The sequence below is a fragment of the Polypterus senegalus genome, chromosome 1, assembly GCF_016835505.1.
Source record: "Polypterus senegalus isolate Bchr_013 chromosome 1, ASM1683550v1, whole genome shotgun sequence".
NCBI classification, from domain to species: Eukaryota; Metazoa; Chordata; class Cladistia; order Polypteriformes; family Polypteridae; genus Polypterus; species Polypterus senegalus.
In genome coordinates, this window is record NC_053154.1 from 131324022 (window position 1) to 131345398 (window position 21377).

At 37.2% G+C, this 21377-nt stretch overlaps 1 protein-coding gene across 2 annotated transcripts in view; it reads right to left on the reverse strand.

Annotated features, from left to right (window-relative positions):
• The window catches only part of hps3 (HPS3 biogenesis of lysosomal organelles complex 2 subunit 1), a 42487-nt gene extending 21871 nt beyond the window's left edge, over nucleotides 1-20616 (reverse strand). For both annotated transcript variants that reach the window (XM_039758172.1, XM_039758163.1), the window contains exons 1-7: nucleotides 20284-20616; nucleotides 15308-15799; nucleotides 14160-14325; nucleotides 9858-9943; nucleotides 6429-6615; nucleotides 5841-5922; nucleotides 3290-3444 (exon numbers count right to left, since the gene is read on the reverse strand). In XM_039758172.1, the coding sequence (XP_039614106.1) occupies nucleotides 3290-3444; nucleotides 5841-5922; nucleotides 6429-6615; nucleotides 9858-9943; nucleotides 14160-14325; nucleotides 15308-15799; nucleotides 20284-20500 (1385 nt within the window). In that variant the 5' untranslated portion in view covers nucleotides 20501-20616. The remainder of the gene's footprint in view (nucleotides 1-3289; nucleotides 3445-5840; nucleotides 5923-6428; nucleotides 6616-9857; nucleotides 9944-14159; nucleotides 14326-15307; nucleotides 15800-20283) is intronic.
• Between the last annotated feature and the right edge of the window lie 761 nt (nucleotides 20617-21377).

Genomic DNA, 21377 nt, shown 5'->3' on the forward strand with positions numbered 1-21377 from the left:
GTAATCCTGAAGCCTCTCCATTTCATCCTTGATACACTGGTAACCCTAACTAGAGTTCATCACCTTCCACGTCCTAAATAATTATTTCTCTCTCTCTAATAGACCCTGGCTAATGGACAACTTTACAGCCCCAAATTCCCCAATCCGATCCTATGGTAACTGTTCATGTATCTGGAGACACTTATGGAATGAAGAATAGATCATTTATTGCACCAAGAACATAATTAACACTAGTGGCCTCAGTGCCCCTGCATACCCGAGTCTTCAATTGCTCATTAAGGGACACGCCTTCAGCCTATGAGGTGGCAGTACACAGCCTCACATAGCTCATTAAGGTCCTACCCACTGTTTACAACCAAACGTTAAGCCCTCAACCAAAAGATGCTTGTGGTCTTGCACGGGCCTGAACACAAATGTCTTCCATGCCAGTGCCAGTTTTTTAGCACTTTCTAGAATTCTCATGAACTTTGTCTCTGTCTAGTGCTGTCTTTTTCTATCTATTGCCACTCTCTTAGTCCGTATTGACCAGAATCTGAATCTTTTAAAAGTGTAATATCACAAGTAGTTAACCTTTATAATTCTTAGCAATTTAGGAGATACTCAGAAAAGACAGAAGTCAGTGATCATTAAACAAATTCACTGCCTAAAAAAATTACCATGAATAGATTAATTGAAAAATAATAATTCTGAACACCAACTGTGATCTCTTCATTCATCCATCATTTTATTCTGTTTAGGCCAACTGACAGTTGCAGGTGCTGGAGCCAATCCTTGCAGCACTGGGTGCAATGACAGAACACAGTCCATTGCAAACCACTTTTACACAAGTACATATTCATACTGGGCAAGTCTTTGCTCATTTATCTAGAAATCTGAATAAGGCTGACCATTTTTTATTTTTCTTTAATTCCATTTTAAAAGTAAGAACCTTTAAGGAGACGTAACAAATATACAAGTAACAGCACTGCTAAACAACTAAATCTGTATATTTATCCAAATACTAGATATGATGGAAATTCCTGTAAGTGAATTTTTGTTTTTCTTGCTTAGAAGAGTTTTTTCATACTGTTGTACAGGACATATTTTTAACAAATGTGTTTGGAGCAAAGTTTCTAAATTGTATTGAAAAAAATCCGCAAGTCCAGGCCACTTATTACTTAATCTTGCAAAAAAAAAAAAAAAATCTAGTATTGCATTAAAAAAGGAAAAGCCAAACAATTAACTGCATTTTCAAAAATGCCACACAGAATAATAAAGCTTCACATGTAAGAATGTCTTCTCCTCCTCCAAGATGATTCAGGTTGTAATCGCTATTATTTCTTTAGGGCTGATGTAACAAACTAAACAGAAACTGAGAATTTAGTAAAATGTTCCGGGTTGTTTCCACAACCGCAGAATAGGCACTAAGGAGTAAACTGCCAGGATCGAATAGCAGTCAACCTTTCAGGACTGGCAGAGAGAATTCATTCAGTAATATGCCTAATGGTTATGTTCATTCACATGATGTTAAAAATGACACTTCCTAATGAAATCTTAAAAGTATAGCAGTGTCACAGTCTAGCCAGTCACGTTTAGTTGACAACTCAACCGTACGACCAGACTATACCAGTTATGCCTGTTTAGGGGATACGTGAATCACTTTGTGCTTTTCATTTCTTTGCAAAATATAATTTTTTCTTTTGCAGTCCAATTTCAGTTTAGAGCTGCTGCACATTAAGAAAATTTAATTCTCAAATATATTGCAAAAGTTTAGTTTAATTTTTGCAGAAAATATCTGTGTATACATCTTTGGTACACCCGATACCCATAGGCCATAATGTAGGTAAACATTTAAGAAAATTCTCAAGGCTTCACTATGAATAGTTAATATGTTTATAAAGCCCTGACTGAACAAATGTCAAATATTAAAAAGCATGTGATAGATCTTTAATTTGGAAATGGCCTCCATTTAGTCTGGAATATGGTTTTGGGTGGAATATATACAGAATATTTACCATAAAAATGGATTAGACATTTCTGGAAAAATAAAAACTACATAAACTACATACATAAGCAATTAAATAATAAATGATAGTCTAGTTCCCAATCTTTTTAAAGATGTTTGAACAGTTGTGATGGTGAAGAAGAAGAAAAATAACAAAATTACACAAGAAATTAGCAAAGTATAGCAAGACCCCCAACTGATAATAGCCCCCATTGACAACCCATTTCTTAAATGGCTTGTTCATGACTTTTTTTAATAACACAGAAAGGTCCTTTAAATGGCAGTAGACAAACTTTGCATTTAAGGGGCTTCCTAACCAGAAGCTTAATTTAGAAAATGAAAATACCTCCCAACAATGGTAATAACCAAATGAGAGCAACTTAATGTAAGAGTGCAAAAAAATGCTTTCTGACGTAAAACTGTTAATGAGTACAGATGGAAAATTACAGACTATTGACAACAATACTCCTACAACAGTAAAACGGCAAAGACCTTCTTGTAAGAAAGGTTTTCATGTTTTATGCCACTGAAATGAAACTACAAAAATGATGAATTCAGCAATGTTAAGGAATGTTTTATGAAGATCTTATGAAATGGTGGACTCATGCACCTTCACTCTAGTTTCAGCCAAAGAGCATTGCAGACTTATGAGAGTGATGGTTGGATTTTTGTAGTCAATCTCACCAGTCGACATCTTCCTCTGTTTAGTTTTGAGGGACAGCCTGTTCTGCTAGAGTCAGAATGCTGTGATGAACCTTGCAGTTTCTGATGATAGATCAAACAGTGCTTAATGGGACATTCAAACTGTTTGATATTTCTTGTAGCCATTTCCTGCCTGGTGTAATTTTAATGACATTTTTCTCATATATGCTCCTTTATCTTCATTTTTACACTGATTGTCCAACAAAGGCAATGGACCTTACACAGGTTTAAATACTTATGCAGAAACACTAACTTTTGAGTTTTTCTTCTACTGAAATGGTCAACTGTATTTTGTATTGTTATAGCATAAGAGTTCACATAAAAAATACTGAAAGGATAAATAGGTGTACACATTTTTGTCATGCAGAAAATTATGACGACGTTCAAGGGGATTACATACTTTTGCTCGCCACCATAAGCTACTCTGTAAAACTACTATTTCTTTCTAATTGTTTAAAATCAATTGATCTTAATTTTTTTAAGAACTGAACCTTTTTACCACGATTCCACTGCATTTTACACAGTATTTGTTTCCAAGTGACCCGATTTTTTAGGAAAAGGATGATGTATAAATTACTATATTGAATCATGACTTGTACTTACAGTGTTGATTTGGTAACCTTTCTGTCTATTCCATCACTGTCAACATCGGCTTTACTTAGCAGGATCAGGTGGTTTTTGCAAAGGCACAAAGCCTGAAGACCAATAAAAAGTTGTATTCGTAAAGCACAAACTTCCAGTGAGGTGGGTGGACAGGTCTGGAAAACAAATCATTGGCTGCTTACACTCAAAATAGTGGCTGAATCATTGTCAATAAGGACAAAGTCTAGAGATTTACTGTTACATCAACCAAGAAAAAAGAAAGAGAAAGCTATTGGTATCAACTGTAATGTACATAATCTCTTTGCAAGCTGGTCAATGGAGAAGAAATAGAAATTACAGATTAAGAGAAAATGCTCAACAAACATAGTGGACATCAGTGAAGCCCCTCAGAGATCTGCGTAAGGAGAGAACACTTAATAGTTTAACAATATATTGTGGTGAATCGCTATACTGTTAAGTCATGCTTTTCTTCATAATAAATGACAAATCTGTGTACACTTTAGCAGGTCATAGCTTATGAAGTTAGATGATCTGCCGAGGAAACTTCAGACAAAGCATGTGGTCAGACAGGTGATGTTCAGTATTAGAGACACATTAACAAAAACTGTCTAGAAATGGATTTTTTTTTTTTTTAAATAAAGCACTAATCGGAAAGCACAGTAAAGAAAAACTATAGTACTGCGCACCTCCTTGTTCTGTATGGCTTTTTACCCTGCAGTACTATCATGAGAGGAACTCGACGTCACAGCAGACCTGGATTCAAACATCAACTGAGGGTGAAAATATAAAGGGGTACTGCTTAGCTTTGATTGTTGTTCAGTTTCTAACTGGCTTAGCTTCAAAAGGATAGCAAGACAGCACATTTGTGAAATTTACAGATTAAAAACTAAATTGGAAAGATGCAAAAAGTAAAAATGCAGAAAATAAAACTCGGGCAAAGAAAGAAAACATTACGCAATAAGCTGTCAAAGCAGATCACTGGACAATATCCATCATTTTAAGACCCATCTACAATCTCTAACTTCCAGTTTTAAAGTCCGCTGTCTAAAAACCTTGTAGCGTTACAGAGAGGGTTAAAAACGAAGAAGGGATGAGGTAAATAAAAACTAAAAGGTTGTGAAGCTAAAACAAGCAAAATAAGGATTTAGTTGATCTACCAGCACCTTCATGTCCACACAGTGTTCCTGTGGCTCATTTACCGTATTTACAATGAAGATCAGATATATTTTTAGTACAGAGTATTTCTTCACACAAGATGGCACAGTGGCACAGTCAGTAGTGCTGTTGCCTCACAGAACCAAGATCTTGGGTGTCAACCTGTGTCTAGTTGTTGTCTGTGTACTGACTGCACATTCTCCACTGTCTGTTCGAGTTTCACTCTGGGTACTCTGGTTTTCCTCCTACATCTCAGAAGTAGTACTAGTTAAGGTTGTTCAACAATGTAAAGTTAACCCTGTGTAAGTGTCGCTGTGTGAACAACAGAACCCTGTTATTGACCAGCACCCAGTCCAGGATAATTCTGTGCTTTCTGCATGGTCCTGCCAGGATAGGATCCAACCGCATGTGACCCTGAGAATATTATATGAGGGGGAGTCAAGCTAAAGTTACAAAATGGAACAAACCTTAACAAAACTGGTAATATCATTTTTCAATGTAGTCCCCACCCTTCTCAATGCACTTACGCCACCTGCAAGGAAGTACCTGGATTCCTGCAGAATAAAAGGTTTTGCGTTTTACTTCAACATTTTATTCTGCTTGAATCCAGGCACTTCCTGGCAGGTGGCGCAAGTGCATTGAGAAGGGTGGGGACTACATTGAGAAATGACATTACCAGTTTTGTTAAGGTTTGTTCCATTTTGTAACTTTAGCTTCACTACCCCTCGTATTACGCTATGTATTTCTTGAAACATTTACATCTTGCCTGAAGAAGGGGCCTGAGTTGCCTCGAAAGCTTGCATATTGCAATCTTTTTAGTTAGCCAATAAAAGGTGTCATTTTGCTTAACTTCTCACTACATCCATAACGAGTAACACGGTACAACACCCTAGTACTACTTGAAACATTTGAAACATTGTTGTGTTCATAAACACAAATTATTACTTGATTGTGATAATTCAGTTTTACAAATAATGAATAGTAATAACTTTTGTAAAATACATTCTAAATAATCACTAGCAATAATAGGTGTGTAGTGAATATGAATATATTAAGAGTACCTCTGTATCTGTGACACCCTGTCTGCTAAGTCAGGAAGTAAGACTACCAACGTCAAAAAGACAGGGACAACAGGCTGCGTTCACTTAATGAGATTCCATTTTAAGCAAACCCTCAAAGAAACTCAAAATGTAGCTTGAAAGATGAATTTCATTACAGTTTTATTTTTTGTAACCTAGAATATGCAAGCTCAGTTTTCTAACTTTTTTATTAGTAGGAACAGTGGGTTACTTATTAATAAGTTCACTTTTCTTAACAGACATCTAATTGAAACTCTGATGAAGCAGTGCAAAAATGTATTTACAAAATGCCATCTGTAAAATATATAGACACATACCCTCATAGTAGTGTCCATGTATGGATCCTCAAGCCGGGCTGCCAGCGCACTACAGCGGACAGTAAAACACTGCAAATCATGACTGTAAAAAGAGGGATTAAAGGGGATTCAGAATTTTGAATAATGAAGATTTATTTTTTTTTTTTACAATATTTAGCATAGTGGACAGACTGAAACTTTCAACATTTTATAAAACATAACATTCTCAGACTCATTCACCAATTCCAGTTTTGAAGCACCAGTGCCTAATGTTGACAGAATCACTTGCATCGTGGCAGGTAAACTCCATAGATGGGATACCAGTCCATGGCAGGGCTCACTCATGCACACCCAAAACAAAGACAACACAGTTAACTTGCAATTCAGAATTGAACATATACAACTTTGGAATGTGGAGGGGAAAAAAAACCAAAATGTACAGGCATGAGGAGAAAAGCAAACTCCACACAAACAATAAAAGGGCATGGAATCTGAACGTGAAGCACAGGATCTATGAGGCGGCAGCAGCACTAACCACTGTGCTATCTGACTGCATATTTAGTTTTACAGTAAAAAAAAAATGGGCATAAATAAAATAAATCTGCATACCTGGTGATGACATATAAAAAGCGAGTGCTCAAAACTGCTGCAAGGGCTTTTTCAGGATATTGGTAATTAGAGATAAGTTCCACTGGGCTTTTCAAGCTATACAAATAGCCAGTGTTGGGAAGTGAGAAAAAGCACAACATATTTAAAAGCTCCCTTGGTCTGACATCACCACAATGGTTAGAATCACCTGAAAATATAAATAGAACCATTCGTGAATTCTTTGTTATCGTCATCTTGTGCTCTTTGTTTTCCACTCTTTTTGAGAAGTATCCTTCAGTAATCCCCCACCCATTTCTTAGAAATGTCCTTGAACCAAGCAAACTGCAGGCAGTTATCACAACTTATTTATTTGTTGTACATTAATAATACACAAATTAGCAAGAAATCATGTTTATTGGAGTTAATTTTGATATAGCCACAGGTACTATATATGTGGCTGTAAATAATGTTAAAGGAAAGAACAGTAAGATGCTGCAGATGTTCTACCAGACGGTTGTGGCGAGTGCCCTCTTCTACGCGGTGGTGTGCTGGGGTGGCAGCATAAAGATGAAAGACGCCTCACGTCTGGACAAACTTGTTAAGAAGGCAGGCTCTATTGTAGGAGTAAAGTTGGACAGTTTAACATCTGTGGCAGAGCGACGGGCATTAAGCAAACTCCTGTCAATCATGAAGAATCCATTGCATCCACTTAACAGGATCATCTCCAGGCAGAGGAGTAGCTTCAGTGACAGACTTTTGTCACTGTCCTGTTCCACTGACAGACTGAGGAGATCGTTCCTCCCCCACACTATGTGACTCTTCAATTCCACCCGGGGGAGTAAATCACGAACATTAATTTTATTTTAATTTTTTTTCATTTTATTACTATTTAATTTAATATTGTTTCTTTGTATCAGTATACTGCTGCTGGATTATGTGAATTTCCCCTTGGGATTAATAAAGTATCTATCTATCTAATGCACGGTATATTAGGCCTTTTAACCATGCAGCAGAGCAGGTGAACAGAATTGTTCATTTTCAGTGGACAATAATCCTCAACCGCTCTACCAAACCCAAAGACTTTTCAGAGGCTATAACAAAATGTTTACCGAGTGTTTTCCATTACAACATAATAAGGTTTTTTAGGTTGCTGGAAAAATGTACTCCACTGGCGCAACCAGATTCCTAAAAAGCCACGATTAGATCACACTTGGCAAGCCATATCCACCAATGATACCAAAGAGATCTCCACTTATTGTATAAAGAACACCCATTTTTAGGTGTCAATATGCAACGAGTCAGTATACAAGCAGAAACAAGCAAGTGAAGAATTGGATTATGCAGCTTCCACCCCAACACTGGACTGTGGGGAGTGTGAGCTATCAAAACCTCTATCCACCATGACAACAAAGAAGACACCTCACCGTTGAGCTGCAGCTGACAATTTTATTGTAGTTTTGGAACACCAAAAATGTATGTCAGGTTAAAACATTTAATTCAAGACCAATTTAAGAGAAGGACAAAACATTGGTGAAATCAATTGCATTAAAAGTGCATTCTAAAAACTGCATCAACAGGACTCTGCTTTGGTCCTAAAGCATGAAAACAAATGACTGCATCTAGGGTACAAATGTGCAAAATTTGGACAGGTAAAGTGAATCAACACTTGATAAGAAGTAATACGAGCACTAAGCGAGTGTATTAGTATGTGTGGCCTATGGGTAAAACTCTACTATGAACCAAAAATAGTAATACAGTTTGGATGAATTGTTCAGCCTTGTCAAGCAAAGTTGTTCTTTTCTTAACATATGACCAACAATCAGTTCCTTCAAATAATCAAAATTCAGAATGTTATTGTCTATATAAATTATATCCAGCAGACAGACAGCTCTATCATTCATACATTAACAGAAGCCATGACCACCACCTGCTGACCAAAGCGGAGTTGGGAAGTGTAATTCCTTCCTCTAATTATATAGTTGAAACACAAACACAATATTATTATCTTGACTCGGTGAACCCACCAGCAGGTACACATAGTCTTGTATGTACCTGTTCAGTTTAACAGATGACACATAAATGATCACCACCAACTGACTTTGGCCATCTTTATATACTGTACAAATTCTCCCGCAAATAAGTCGGGACTTGATTTTATCGTATCATTTCTGGTATTTTATAATGTCGGTCGTATAAATCAAATGCGGAAAACTCATGCTATTGGTACAAGGGATTATGATATGCTAATGCCCACTGCCTTTTCTTTCTATGTGGGTGCAGCAATGAGCTGTATCAGCACACGTTCCTAACCTTTCTCTCTATTGTGCCTACGTGACCACACGGTAATACCTGAACTATTCTGAAACATTTGCACTGATTTTTATCTTTTGTATCTCACACCCTCATACACCTTTATCGTAAAAGCAATCTCTTATCTACGATGGAGCGTTCCATCAGAAGAAAATAGAAGCTGGTTTTAAATTAAACATTGTTGAAGTAGCAAAAGAAATTGGTAACTGCGCTGCTGCAACAAAATTCAATGTGTCTGAGAAACTAATGCGAGATTAGAGGAGGAAAGAAGATGTTAAAAAAAAAAAATAATAATTAAGTGTCGCATTTTTGAACGGCTGTACAAGTCAGGGTCTGATTTTATGATCGATTTTTCAGGTTTCAAGACCCGACTTATACGCGAGTCTATATGGTATTTATTGCACTTCTGTGAAAAACTCAGTTTCCCCCTTGGGACCAAGTTAAGTACTATCTGTTTTTAAGCACATCAAATAAAACTAAATTGCATATCATGGTACACATCTGTTCGGTATAACCTTTAAGCTAAGGTTGTATAGCTGTAGGCTATCCATACAAAAATGACAGAAATAAATTAAGAAAGCTAACTATCCAAAGCTTAGGTCTGTTAAAAAGCATACTCATAATCATTAACCCAATCCAGTTTCAACTTCTAAAAATACTGTCCACTTGATCTGACCACATATTGCTTATTGCTCGTATGAGCAAGTGTGGGGGTGCGTGTTTTAGCGTGACCTTTGGTGGGTAGGTGGGTGCCACACCCAGGGTTGGCTGCCACCTTATAGCTGGTCCTGCTGGGACAAACACCTAAACTGGATAAGCCACTTAGAAGCATCATGTCAGAAGAGTCAATGCAGACATACAATGGAGGAGGGCAAAAGTGGGTGCCATCTTGCTGTAGAACAGGAAATCAAAGTTAAAGTTTAATTCATTTCTGAAGGGAGAAATAATGATTTTTTCCCCCAGAATACCCCAGGATAAGTGTTTTCATCTCTCTTACGATATGCTTTCCAGTTTAAATTAAAAGAACACTAAAAGCAACTTGAATTTGTGATTTAATTTCTACTATCTCCTCCATCACCAGAGGATCACTCTGCATTCACTATGCTGGAGCAAACTGAAATTACTAATAGAGCTACTCACCTGTTCGATAGATAGGCAACAGACTAAGAGAACGAAGTTGGGTTTCTTCCACAGTATGGCCTTGGAAAAAATCTGGAGCAAATCTCCTGTTTAAAGAAAAAGAAGACTTGGTCTATATATTAGTAAGAAGAGCAGGGTCCTTACTTACATCAATAAAACAAAGATTTCCAAAGACAGGAAATAAAAAAGTTAGAAATTAGAATGCTTCAAACTTAACAAATCGCAGTGATTTTGAGAAATACTGCAAACAATCTGTAGGCACATTTCTGCAATATAACAAAAACTACCTGTTTGAAATGGTAAAAGGTGAGGAGTGTATTTAATGGTTGAGTGCACAGAGTATTTACCTAAGAAGTTGCATGCAGTTACTGATTTAACTTTACTGTAAATGTACAATGGCCAAAAAAAAAAAACATATAAAAGAAACTTTGTCAATCAATCATTCAATGCAAATAACACTTTAAATGGTCTGTAGCCGAAGGCACTTAGCACCGAATAAAGAAAATAAATAAGTTCTGTTTGCATTAAAAGTGTAGCTCATAAGACTAGAAGATCACATTCTCAAACCTGCTTACATGGACTCAATTCCTAATGCAGCCCACACTAAAGTTACCGCATGGGGCCAAGAAAGGGATCGACCCTGGACAGGCCACAAGTTCATGGCAGGAACCACCTCATGTACACATTGGCTTAAATTTGGACCATCAAATAATTAGACATACATGCTTTTGGTAATGTGCAAGGAAAACCAGAGTAGCAAGATGACAGCAAACCCAGGAAGCTGGATCCGTGAGGCAGCAACAGCAACCGCTGTATCAGTGTGCAGTCTCAGTTTACAAAATATACAAGGCAAACATAAGGAAACAGTAGGTATCATTTTCTACTTTGTAAAGGTGTGGAAAGTGAATACGTGTTGGACCTGTCATGGAAGCATCATACAAGTAATATATTTACCCACAATTACTGTTAATGCAGTTACTGACAATGCAAACATACCTGGTTCACAGGTTTTCTTTGAATTACCAAACACGTAGCCACACCAAATAAGAACTATACTGTACAATAAAATTCTATTTTATTTTCAGACTTTATAAATACATAAACATATAAACACTTGGTGTCTGTAGAGGAAGTTCACTTGGGGTAAATGAAATGTTACAATGTACTTAAAAACAATATATTTTCTTGGATGCTGGGCTGGATTTTCAGAGGCAGCTACATAATCAGAACTGATAAGTTTTGGAAACATTTGCCTCAAACTACCAAGTTGTCATTTTATTGCAGAAAAGTGACCCAAATCCCTGCCCCCAGGTCACTGTGTGTTTCATAAATCACTGAGACAGACTCTTGTTATTTGGAATTTAAAGCTCCTTGGGACGTCTTTTCTGGTGTGGCAAATGTAACAGTCCTGAATTAAAATGTACCTTATGGAAATCTGCTATATAAGCAAGATGAGACAATGCACCTCACAGCAAGACAATAAGAAATGTTTGGTCAAGAAGAGGCCATTCAGCACAAGAACAGCTAGTCTTTTATCGTCAAATATTTTGAAAATATTATCAGCTTGAGTTGCTGCACAGTGATGCAGTGGAGAGGAGCTGCTACTCAATAGGGCTAAAGTTCTAGAGTTACGGGTTTAAATCCCAGCCCTGGGTTCTCTTCATGTCTGCATTTCTTGTTTCTCCCTATAATCTAGTTTGTTTCACTCATTCCCATGTTGTACATGTTTGTTCAAAATCTGCATGGAAAATTAACAATAACAAAGAACACCTTTGGGCAAATTAGTTTTCAAGGGGCTCTTCAGTTCCACAATAGTAACATTGTTGGGTAAAATAAGTTAATCAAGACTAAAAAAATTGTTCTGAAATTAATTTTAAACGTTTCTTTTTACCCCCCACTTAGTACTTATGTCATTCTCAAACATTAAGCGCATAAAACGGTAGCACCATTAACAAAAGGTTATTAAAGAAATTCACTGAACCATCTAACAACGCAAATTTAATAAATAAGAGAATAAACTAGTCACAGTTAAACAAATGCACCCAACTCGTAGATATTCCTGAATGGCAAATATATTCTTAAGGAAATCGACATAAGTGTCGATAAAGTTAGACCTCTTATATCATTGAAAGATGCTGAGAAATTAATTCATACTTTTGTTTTCAGTAGACTAGATTACTGTAACGCACTTCTCTCAGGACTACCCAAAAAAGACATAAATCACTTGCAACGAGTGCAGAATGCAGCTGCTAGAATCCTAACTAGGAAAAGAAAATCCGAACACATTTCTCCAGTTTTGATGTCACTACACTGGTTGCCTGTGTCATTCAGGATTGACTTTAAAATACTTATGGTTTATAAAGCCTTAAATAATCTCGCCCCATCTTATATATCGGAATGTCTGACACCTTATATTCCAAATCGTAACCTTAGATCCTCAAATGAGTGTCTCCTTAGAATTCCAAGAACAAAACTTAAAAGAAGTGGTGAGGCGGCGTTCTGCTGCTATGCACCTAAAATCTGGAATAGCCTGCCAATAGGAATTCACCAGGCAAATACAGTAGAGCACTTTAACTCTTTGAGGGCTGAATATTTTTTCAGTTTTCTGAAAAGCACACAAAGCAATGGTTTCGCCCATAAATCAACATGCTACGTGCTGTGGCTGGAGTTGGCACATGTTTGGCATCTCTAGCATCAATATCTGCGTGGGGGCACCTCGATGGCCAGCAGGAAAGCATGGTGGGCCGGCTGCCTGGCTGTCTTCCCACAGCAGGTGGTGGTGGCGACAGTTGCAGTGTGACACAATATGGTTTGTACCTCATGTCATCATAAGTGGTGGTCCTCCCAGGCAAATGCTGCTGTAGGCGTATCAGCTATACAAATATGTTCAGGAATCCCGATCAGCTGGGGACCAACCAGCCGATGCTGGTCCCTCACTTTTGTTTTTGACCGCCATCTCCTGATCGCTTGCATCAAATTCCAAGTCCAACAAGTCAGAGTCCGGTTCAGCAATAATAAGTAAAACATCCATGGAGTATTTTAATTTGCACATTCATTAGTCTCTCGCCAGATGTCAATGTCGTTTTAGAGGTTTGCTCTTCGCTACTCATGCACACACAGGCTTCTTAACTTTCCTTCTAGCAAAGAGAGTTGAACTAAAAGGTAAGGGCGAGTTTTGTTGCAGTTTACAGATGATTACCGTCCTCTACCCCTGAACTTTGACAAAAGTCGACATCAGCCCTGAAAGAGTTAAAACACTGCTGAAAACACATTACTTTAACATGGCCTTTTCATAACTTCACTTTAACTTAATCCTGATACTCTGTATGTTCAATTCATCACAATAACTATTCACAGTGGCTCTAAAATCCGTACTGACCCCAACTCTCTCTTCTGTTTCTTTTTCCGGTTTCTTTGAGGTGGCGGCCTGCGCCACCATCACCTACTCAAAGCATCATGATGCACCAACATTGATGGACTGAAAGCCAGAAGTCTACGTGACCATCATCATCAGGTCCTTCCATGAAAACCCTAAATACAAAGAGGACTGTTTGATTTATGTTAGGTAGATTGCCCAGAGGGGACTGGGCGGTCTCATGGTCTGGAACCCCTACAGATTTTATTTTTTTCTCTAGTCATCTGGAGTTTTTTTTTTGTTTTTTCTGTCCACCCTGGCCATCGGACCTTACTTATTCTATGTTAATTAATGTTGATTTATTTTATTTTCTTACTGTGTCTTTTTATTTTTCTATTCTTCATTTTGTAAAGCACTTTGAGCTACATTTTTTTGTATGAAAAATGTGCTATATAAATAAATGTTGTTGTTGTTGTTATTAATCAAAACATTAAATCACAGGTATGTGTACCCAAAAGGACACATATAAGCATTCTTCAAATGTACACACAAAAGATAAGTTTCACACTAAACCTTACTTGACAGCTTAAGAGTAAAATGTACAGGACAAGCGGCCAAATCCTAAAACCACCAGTTCCTGTTATTGCAGCTTTCATGGAACTCTCTTCCCAGGTTTGCCAAAAAGACTTCCTCAGAGCCTTCACAAAATAAAACTTGTTCTACTTCTTTCATGATAAAAGATTTTTGTTTTAAATTGTTCTTGCCAGACACTATCCTTGCTATGAAAAATATGACCTGTTGCTTTTAACATACCGCTTGCTTAAGTCAATAGTTTAAGGAAATGGAGGCGGATGATTGACGTTTACCAAAACATCAAATGACGTAGCTCAGCTAGAACAAGTGTGCCGGAAATAATAAAAATCAAACAAATTAAAAAGTTGTTTTACCTGTACAGAATATACTGAATTTTGATATCTTCATCAAAATCCACTCCAGTTTTCTCTGGTGTCACAGACACTCCACACTCAACAGCCGCCTGTCCCAACATCTCCTGGTGCTTCTGAAAGATGCAGAAGTCGTCCGTCTCATTCTGGGAGGCCTGCCTTTTTAGATCTGCATTATGTAGGACCAGACAGACATCAGCATATTACATAGAACAGGTTTTCTTCTGAGGGCTCAAGCATTTATGTAGTGCAGTTGACTAACGTTTGTTGAATTTCTACTTTTTATTTTTTTGAGATATATTTTCTTTCATCAAGGAAATTCTACAAAGGCAAATTTCACCTTAAAATTATAATTACATAACAAAACAAGTCTAAATTGATTTCAGAATAAAAGATGAATCCTACATAGGCTGACAAAAATTGTAAATGACTTGGAAATGTAGCTTAGAGGTTAAGGCTTTGGACTTCAACCACGGATGTTGTGGGTTCAGATTTCAGTACTGACACTAAGTGATCATGAGCAAGTCATTTCTCCTGCTTGTGCTCAAATTGGGAGAAAAAAGAAAGGTAACGAACTGTATCTCAAAAGTTGCAAGATACCTTGGATAAAGATGTCAGATAAATTAGTGAATTGAAGTTAAATGTAAATGTAAGATGTCCTGCTTTAAAAAGTAAAATAATCTTAACTACAGTACTTACACAAATAATGAAAAACTAAAGAAAGAATGCAATCGTATTTCAAATGTATGTACATGACAAAATATGAATAAATGAAAAAGGATGGTATGAATGAATTCTTTCAACATCAATAAGAAGATGTGTCTGCTCATTAGAGGATTTTGAATTAAGAATTTCTAACATTTCTCATGGAAAATTTAATAGCAGCTTTCACAGAAGAGTTTCTGCACAATTTAAAACTTTCACTTCTCAGTGGTGCTGGGAACTTCCTTTTAATATTCTTCCTCATTTCTTCTACTTAAAATGACGTTAGTGAGGAAAAATTGAATAATGACCTTAAATAAATGGCTAGATACAGACAAATAGAGTGATACTCTTAGGTAAAACCCTGTTGTAAGATATCAGATACTGTGATGCAATCAATATACAGTACAGTACATCACTAACAAACAAGAGCAAGTCCGTGCATTTACCTGGTTTATCATCAGTCCGCTCATCATTACCCAGCATAATACTGACATCTTGTGATGATTTCTGAACATATTCTAGCTTCACTACTAGTACTTCCAGGTCTATCTGTACAGCAATATAGCCAGCACAGTAGCAAACTGCTGTTGGGATCCAGCCTGGCACATGCAAGATGAGGAAGCGTTCAAAGTCAAGGGCTGAGAGCTGCTCATGTAAAACTTCATTTTTCAACTTGAAGATAATTAGACTCTTTTCACATCCCACAAGAAGATCACCAGTATCTGGACAGCATGAGATACAGAGAGGTGTTTCAGAGAGTGGGATCTCAATAATTTCCATCTGCTCCTTGGGAGATGAACGAAAGGATGAGTTTCTTACAAAATGTCCTAACAAACGAACACCAACTCTTGTTTTTTCTGCCGTTTGGCATCTCCAGTTTGTATATGCCCTCAAATATATGGAGCTGCTCTTCTCTTCTATTGTAACCAGATAATCCCCTAGGATAAAGCAGATGTGGAAAAACTGGAAAGTAATTCATGAGTTATGCATTTATTGAAAATACTGAACAAACATTATCACAAGTAAATGCTAACATTATTTAAAGTTATTGTCTGCTTTTACATGCATTTTTATTACTATTTAATTTAATATTGTTTTTTTGTATCAGTATACTGCTGCTGGATTATGTGAATTTCCCCTTGGGATTAATAAAGTATCTATCTATCTATCTATCTATCTAAAATGGCAAACCCACCACTTCTCTGTGATATAGCAAAGAAAAGGACCAAAAACGCAAGTAGACTTAAAAGTGCACTTAGATGGACAGACATCTCAGAACACAAGTGTCCGGGAAGCTCCGCACACGATAACACCTATTAAGGCAACATATTATGTTTTTAGATCTTCAAAGCATCTTTATAAGATAAGTATGTTTGCCACTTTATTTGAAGGGATGGTACATTTGAAATCATGAAGATATTTTGATGATCCTGTATGTTATTTGTGAGCCATTTGTGAGACCTGTGTTTACACAACCAGGTCTTGATGCCTCATTTGGAATTGGTGAAGAAATCCAATTTGATGTCTATGCCGTTTACATTACATGGTGAAGATGAGGAAGGAGCACTTTCTGAATGTATACGCCGGGCAAATGTTGTAATATGGGTAGTGAACATGGATCACTGCATGTGTTGTTTCTGCTGATGCTCTTCACTTATCTACATTTTCAGAAGAAAACCTTGTTTTCCAATATGGTGAATCAAATCAGCACCAAAGGTTTGTGACACTACATGTGCAAGCATTTTTCTGTTGTGATTTCCTTCACGTTCATTCAGTAAAGAATATGAATATACAACACTAGTCAAGAACACTAGTTAGGGGATTATATTGCTAACTGCTCTGATGCATCCCAATGGTTCAAGAACTTCTGAATGAAAAAAATGACATTCTTATATCTGTAATTTTAATATATGTGAAACAGTCTTTCATCCATCTCTCTCTCTCTCTATTTAATGTGTGGCATGTTCCACAAAAATGACATAATCAAGCCTCATCCTTGGGCGAAAATCCAGTCTATTTAAACTAAACTGAATCAAACTGAAACAGGATTAAGTACTACATATAAATGCAGTCTATATTTGATCACAAAAAACTGGATACCATGTGGTTTTTGGATGTTGACACCAAAATCTGATCGGTGAGGAAAAAAAAAAATCTGAATGAAGTCACATCAGAGTGGTAGTGTAAATACGGTTACATTTGGTTGAGAAGTCCAGAACTGGAGCAGACCTGAGGCGTTTTCCTGTAGAGAATGACACATCAGATTTATCTGGTAAATGTCACAATTATATTGCAATAATTCTGTGCAATATTCAGTTTATATGACAAATGTCTCACTTCTACACCAAATATTCCAGTTTTATGGCAGACTAGGGGGCTTCATCTCCTGCTCGCTTCGCTCGCCAACCCCGCCTGCCTGCGCTATGTGCCAGCCACTTCAGTCTCTGCCACTCGTGTATGTGGATTTCACTTTCACCAAACAACAAATCTTTTAATTCTCGCGAATAGGCCTCTTCATTGGGAAGAAACACTACTTTTCCCTGATGGCAACATGAATTAGAATATCTACATGTCTCCGACTTAAAGTTTAAATCTGAACAATATATTTGATCTCTTTACGCTGTTCCGTTATTTCACCAAGTAATAATTTTCGTAAGTTTGCGGTAACGAGATTTTTACTATCATTTTTTGAGATTTTAGAATTTTCGTACTTTCATTACATCTAACCTGCTCTGCATATGTATCACGCCATTTTTGAATTCTTTACAACGTTCTACTTTGTCATCTACTCTTTGTTTTTTATTTCCGGCCCCAGGTGTGGTTAAATCTCTTGGCACAAAGTCATGAAGGTATCTCTCTGAAAAAGTCACGTCTCGTCCCAGGCAAAAAAGTCTCTACTTGTCCCAGGATTTTTTTTACTATAATAAAGAGGTGTCTTACTTATAGTTTATATATGGTAAATCTCGGACTTATATATCAAAGTGCTAATTTAATGGAAAATAGCAGTGGTGCTGGGTATATTTCCTATATAAATGATGAATGCTAGGTGTGCATATTAAATGTGCTCACTAAAAACTTTTTAATAATTTCTATATTGTAAAATGTCAAATTTAAATTTTAAATCGATTTCAGAGAGTTAATGTATGACATAAATCTAAAATTTGAGCTGAAAATTACACATATACTGTACAGTACTTGCTTCACCAGTAGTATTCGGCTTTCAGAAGGCTATATACAGTATATCTGCAGCTTTTTATTTTTTGCTTACACTGTGAATTAATCATTGACTGTGCAATTGAACCCATCTTAAAAACAGGTCTCGATTTGTTCGTAAAGGTAGACTGGAACCAAGTTTAATGTTGACAACATTTTAGTGCTGCCATTAGAACAAGGGTTAAATTCTTGTTGGGTCAATTTTGTCAATTTATATAATGCTTTTTACAATGAGCACTATTACAAAGGTCTTCTGCATTTAACAATGGGTTTCAATGTAGTTCTCTCTGTAGGTTTTCCTAGAGATACTCCAGTTTCATGCCATATCCCAAAGACATGCAGGTCAGGTTGGCTGGCATGCCAAAGCTGGCCCAGTATAAATGGGTATGGGTGTGTAGGGCAATCAGAGTGGATCAGCCTCAGGCACATTTGTGCCAGGATAGGTTCTGAGCCCATCAACTCTTCATTGTAATAGTCAAGCCTGGGGAAAAAAAATGAACAAGTGACCTTAAAACGTGTTTTTTTTTTTTGTTCATTCCTTTGAATTGTAATCTTGTTTGCTTAGCACCTTCTGGAGATGTGCTGGATGAATGGTGCATTGAGCTCTTTATTTAATGCATATACTGTATGTGGAATTCTGAAAAGCAGGTAAAGAAGCCTGAGACAGGGGGAAGAGTTGGGCTTACAATGATCGATATGCTTTAAAATAAATTATTTAAAAATAAAATCAAGTTTAGAGTGGTAAAGCCCAGTGTTTATCCTGGCTGCCCTTGAGGTAAAAGTTGAAAACATCCCTATGCTGGACATACCAACATTAAAAACAGGTTTATGGTCGCCAGTTAATGTAACATATACATCTTGGTGACGTGGGAGAAAAACTGTAGTAGAGTATATGGATAAATATGAGTGGAAATATGGGGAGAATATGTTTCTTTAATATCTACAGCAGTGTTTTCCAAACTCGGTCCTGGGGACCCACTGTGGCTGCAGGTTTTTGTTCCAACCAGCTTCTGTTTTTAATTGGACTCCTGGGCTAATTAAGTGAACTGATATTTCTCAAGTTATGCGTTTTGGGAACAATATAGAAATTAGAAAACTAATTTTGGTAAAAAAAATTAAAAAATAATATATATATATTAAATATTTAAAAAATCTATAAATTAAAATGCATCAAGCGTTATATGGGAATAATGTGTTTTTTCTTTTTAACAATATTTTCATCTTGTCATTCTACGTTTCTAGTTGTTTAATTAATCAATCATTCACTAATTAGTGGGTCTGACGCTAAAGTGGTTGCAGCCTTTGATTATTCAGTGTTTGCCAGCATGTCTGCTCCGCTCGTTTTTAATTGTCATTAATGAGATACATCGAAGGGGGAAAACTGCACAGAGAAAGGGCAAAATAGAATGAAATCAACAAAAGAGAGTTAAGCATTTAAATCTATAGCAAAAGCAGATATATTTCTAAATGTCTTATAAATGTAAAAATCATGCTGCTGTGCTTTTCTTAATGTCGAATAAAAAAATAATACCAGCTAATTAAATGAGATCAGTTATCAGGCGTTGTCACTGATTAGGAATCTGCTTGGAACAAAAACCTGCAGCCACAGGAACGAGGTTGGGAAATACTGATCTACAGTTTTTTTTTTTACATAAGAATACTCAGAAATTGACTAGATGGAATTTACGGGTTGTTATTATCGTTGAAGTGTTTTTATGTTGGTTTAATTGTCTTTGTCTAAAATGAGCTCTGGAAATCCATCATCAGAATTTCTCTCAGCAATCCTGTCCTTGATCCTCCTATGGAAATCAGAATGAAAGTAACGCCGATGAAAATGCAGGACCAGACAGTGAAGATCCCGACACATTCATTTATCTTGATTTTTGTCTGCATCGTTCGAATACTACTGGTGAAGCAAGTATATGTATACTTTTTTTAATGCGAACATTATTCAAAGTTATTGTCTGTTTTTACATGCATTTTTATTACTTTTTTTTCTGTATCGGTATACAGTACTACTACTGCTGGATTATGCGAATTTCTCCTTGGGATTAATAAAGTATCTATCTACATTAAGTAATGAACAGTGCAGCAACTAGGTAATATTCTGGGGCCCAGAGCCCACCTCTTTAGAATTCTTTCAGCCTAAGCAAATTTATAATTCACTGGTACAGCCACCGTCGTTTCATGCTGTTACTGTGGTTCTTACCTACTTCACTATGCGCTATCCTCAGGACATTTCCCATTGTAGAAAACCGGCAGAAGGGAGTGCAGCGGTCCTCCTGCAGCGAGAATGCCTCAATCTTGCAACCAACAGCAGATACAACGAAGAGCACATCTCCGCCGCAACAGAACAAGCCAGGCTCCTGCTCTGTCGGAACAATCTGCTGCGAAGCAAATGGGTGACAGTTGTACACGTGCACCATTCTTCGCTCCGCTTCATTCCTCCTTATCTACTTTTTTTATTACTATTGTTTTAGTTTGACGACCGATCAGAATTTCCACATTTCAGCAGCAGTCACTTCTTCGGAACTTCCGCTTTGGCTCGATTGGTGTATCACATGCCCCAGTCTTGTGATAAGGGCAGACAAAGCGCAGCATTCAAAGCCCGATTGGTCTGTGAGTGACCGTTGGCCAATGAGCTTCAAAATAAGAGAACAGTTCTCCCAACAAGAACGCTCCTCTGCACGATCGTCAGTTTCACGTTATTTGTAGTTAAGCAGACGTCAGGAGATTGAAGTCTCCTACTATGTGCCGCGGGCCATTAGAGCAAATAGGCAAGCAGGGTTTCCTCTCATCAAAGAATTCATATCCTTCAGATACACTGGAAAAAAAAGCTTTTTGAAACTGTCATTTTCTATCCCGATTCGTCATGAACAGGGGACTCCTGGCGTCTATCCCAGCTAGAATTGGGTGCAATCTGGAATTCCAATTTGGAATCGCAAAGTACCTGTAAAACCTTAGCGGCTAGAGGAAACCGACACAGATAGATAGATAGATAGTATCTTTATTAATCCCAAGGGAAAATTCACATACGCCAGAAGCAGCATACTGATGATAAAAACAATATTAAAGAGTGATAAAAATGCAGGTAAAACAGACAATAACTTTGTATAATGTTAACGTTGACCCAAGGGGTTGGAATTGAAGAGGCGCATAGTGTGGGGTCTACTCAGTCTGTCAGTGGAGCAGGACAGTGACAGCAGTCTGTCGCTGAAGCTGCTCCTCTATCTGGAGATGATCCTGTTCAGTGGATGCAGTGGATTCTCCATGATTAACAGGAGCCTGCTCAGCGCCCATTGC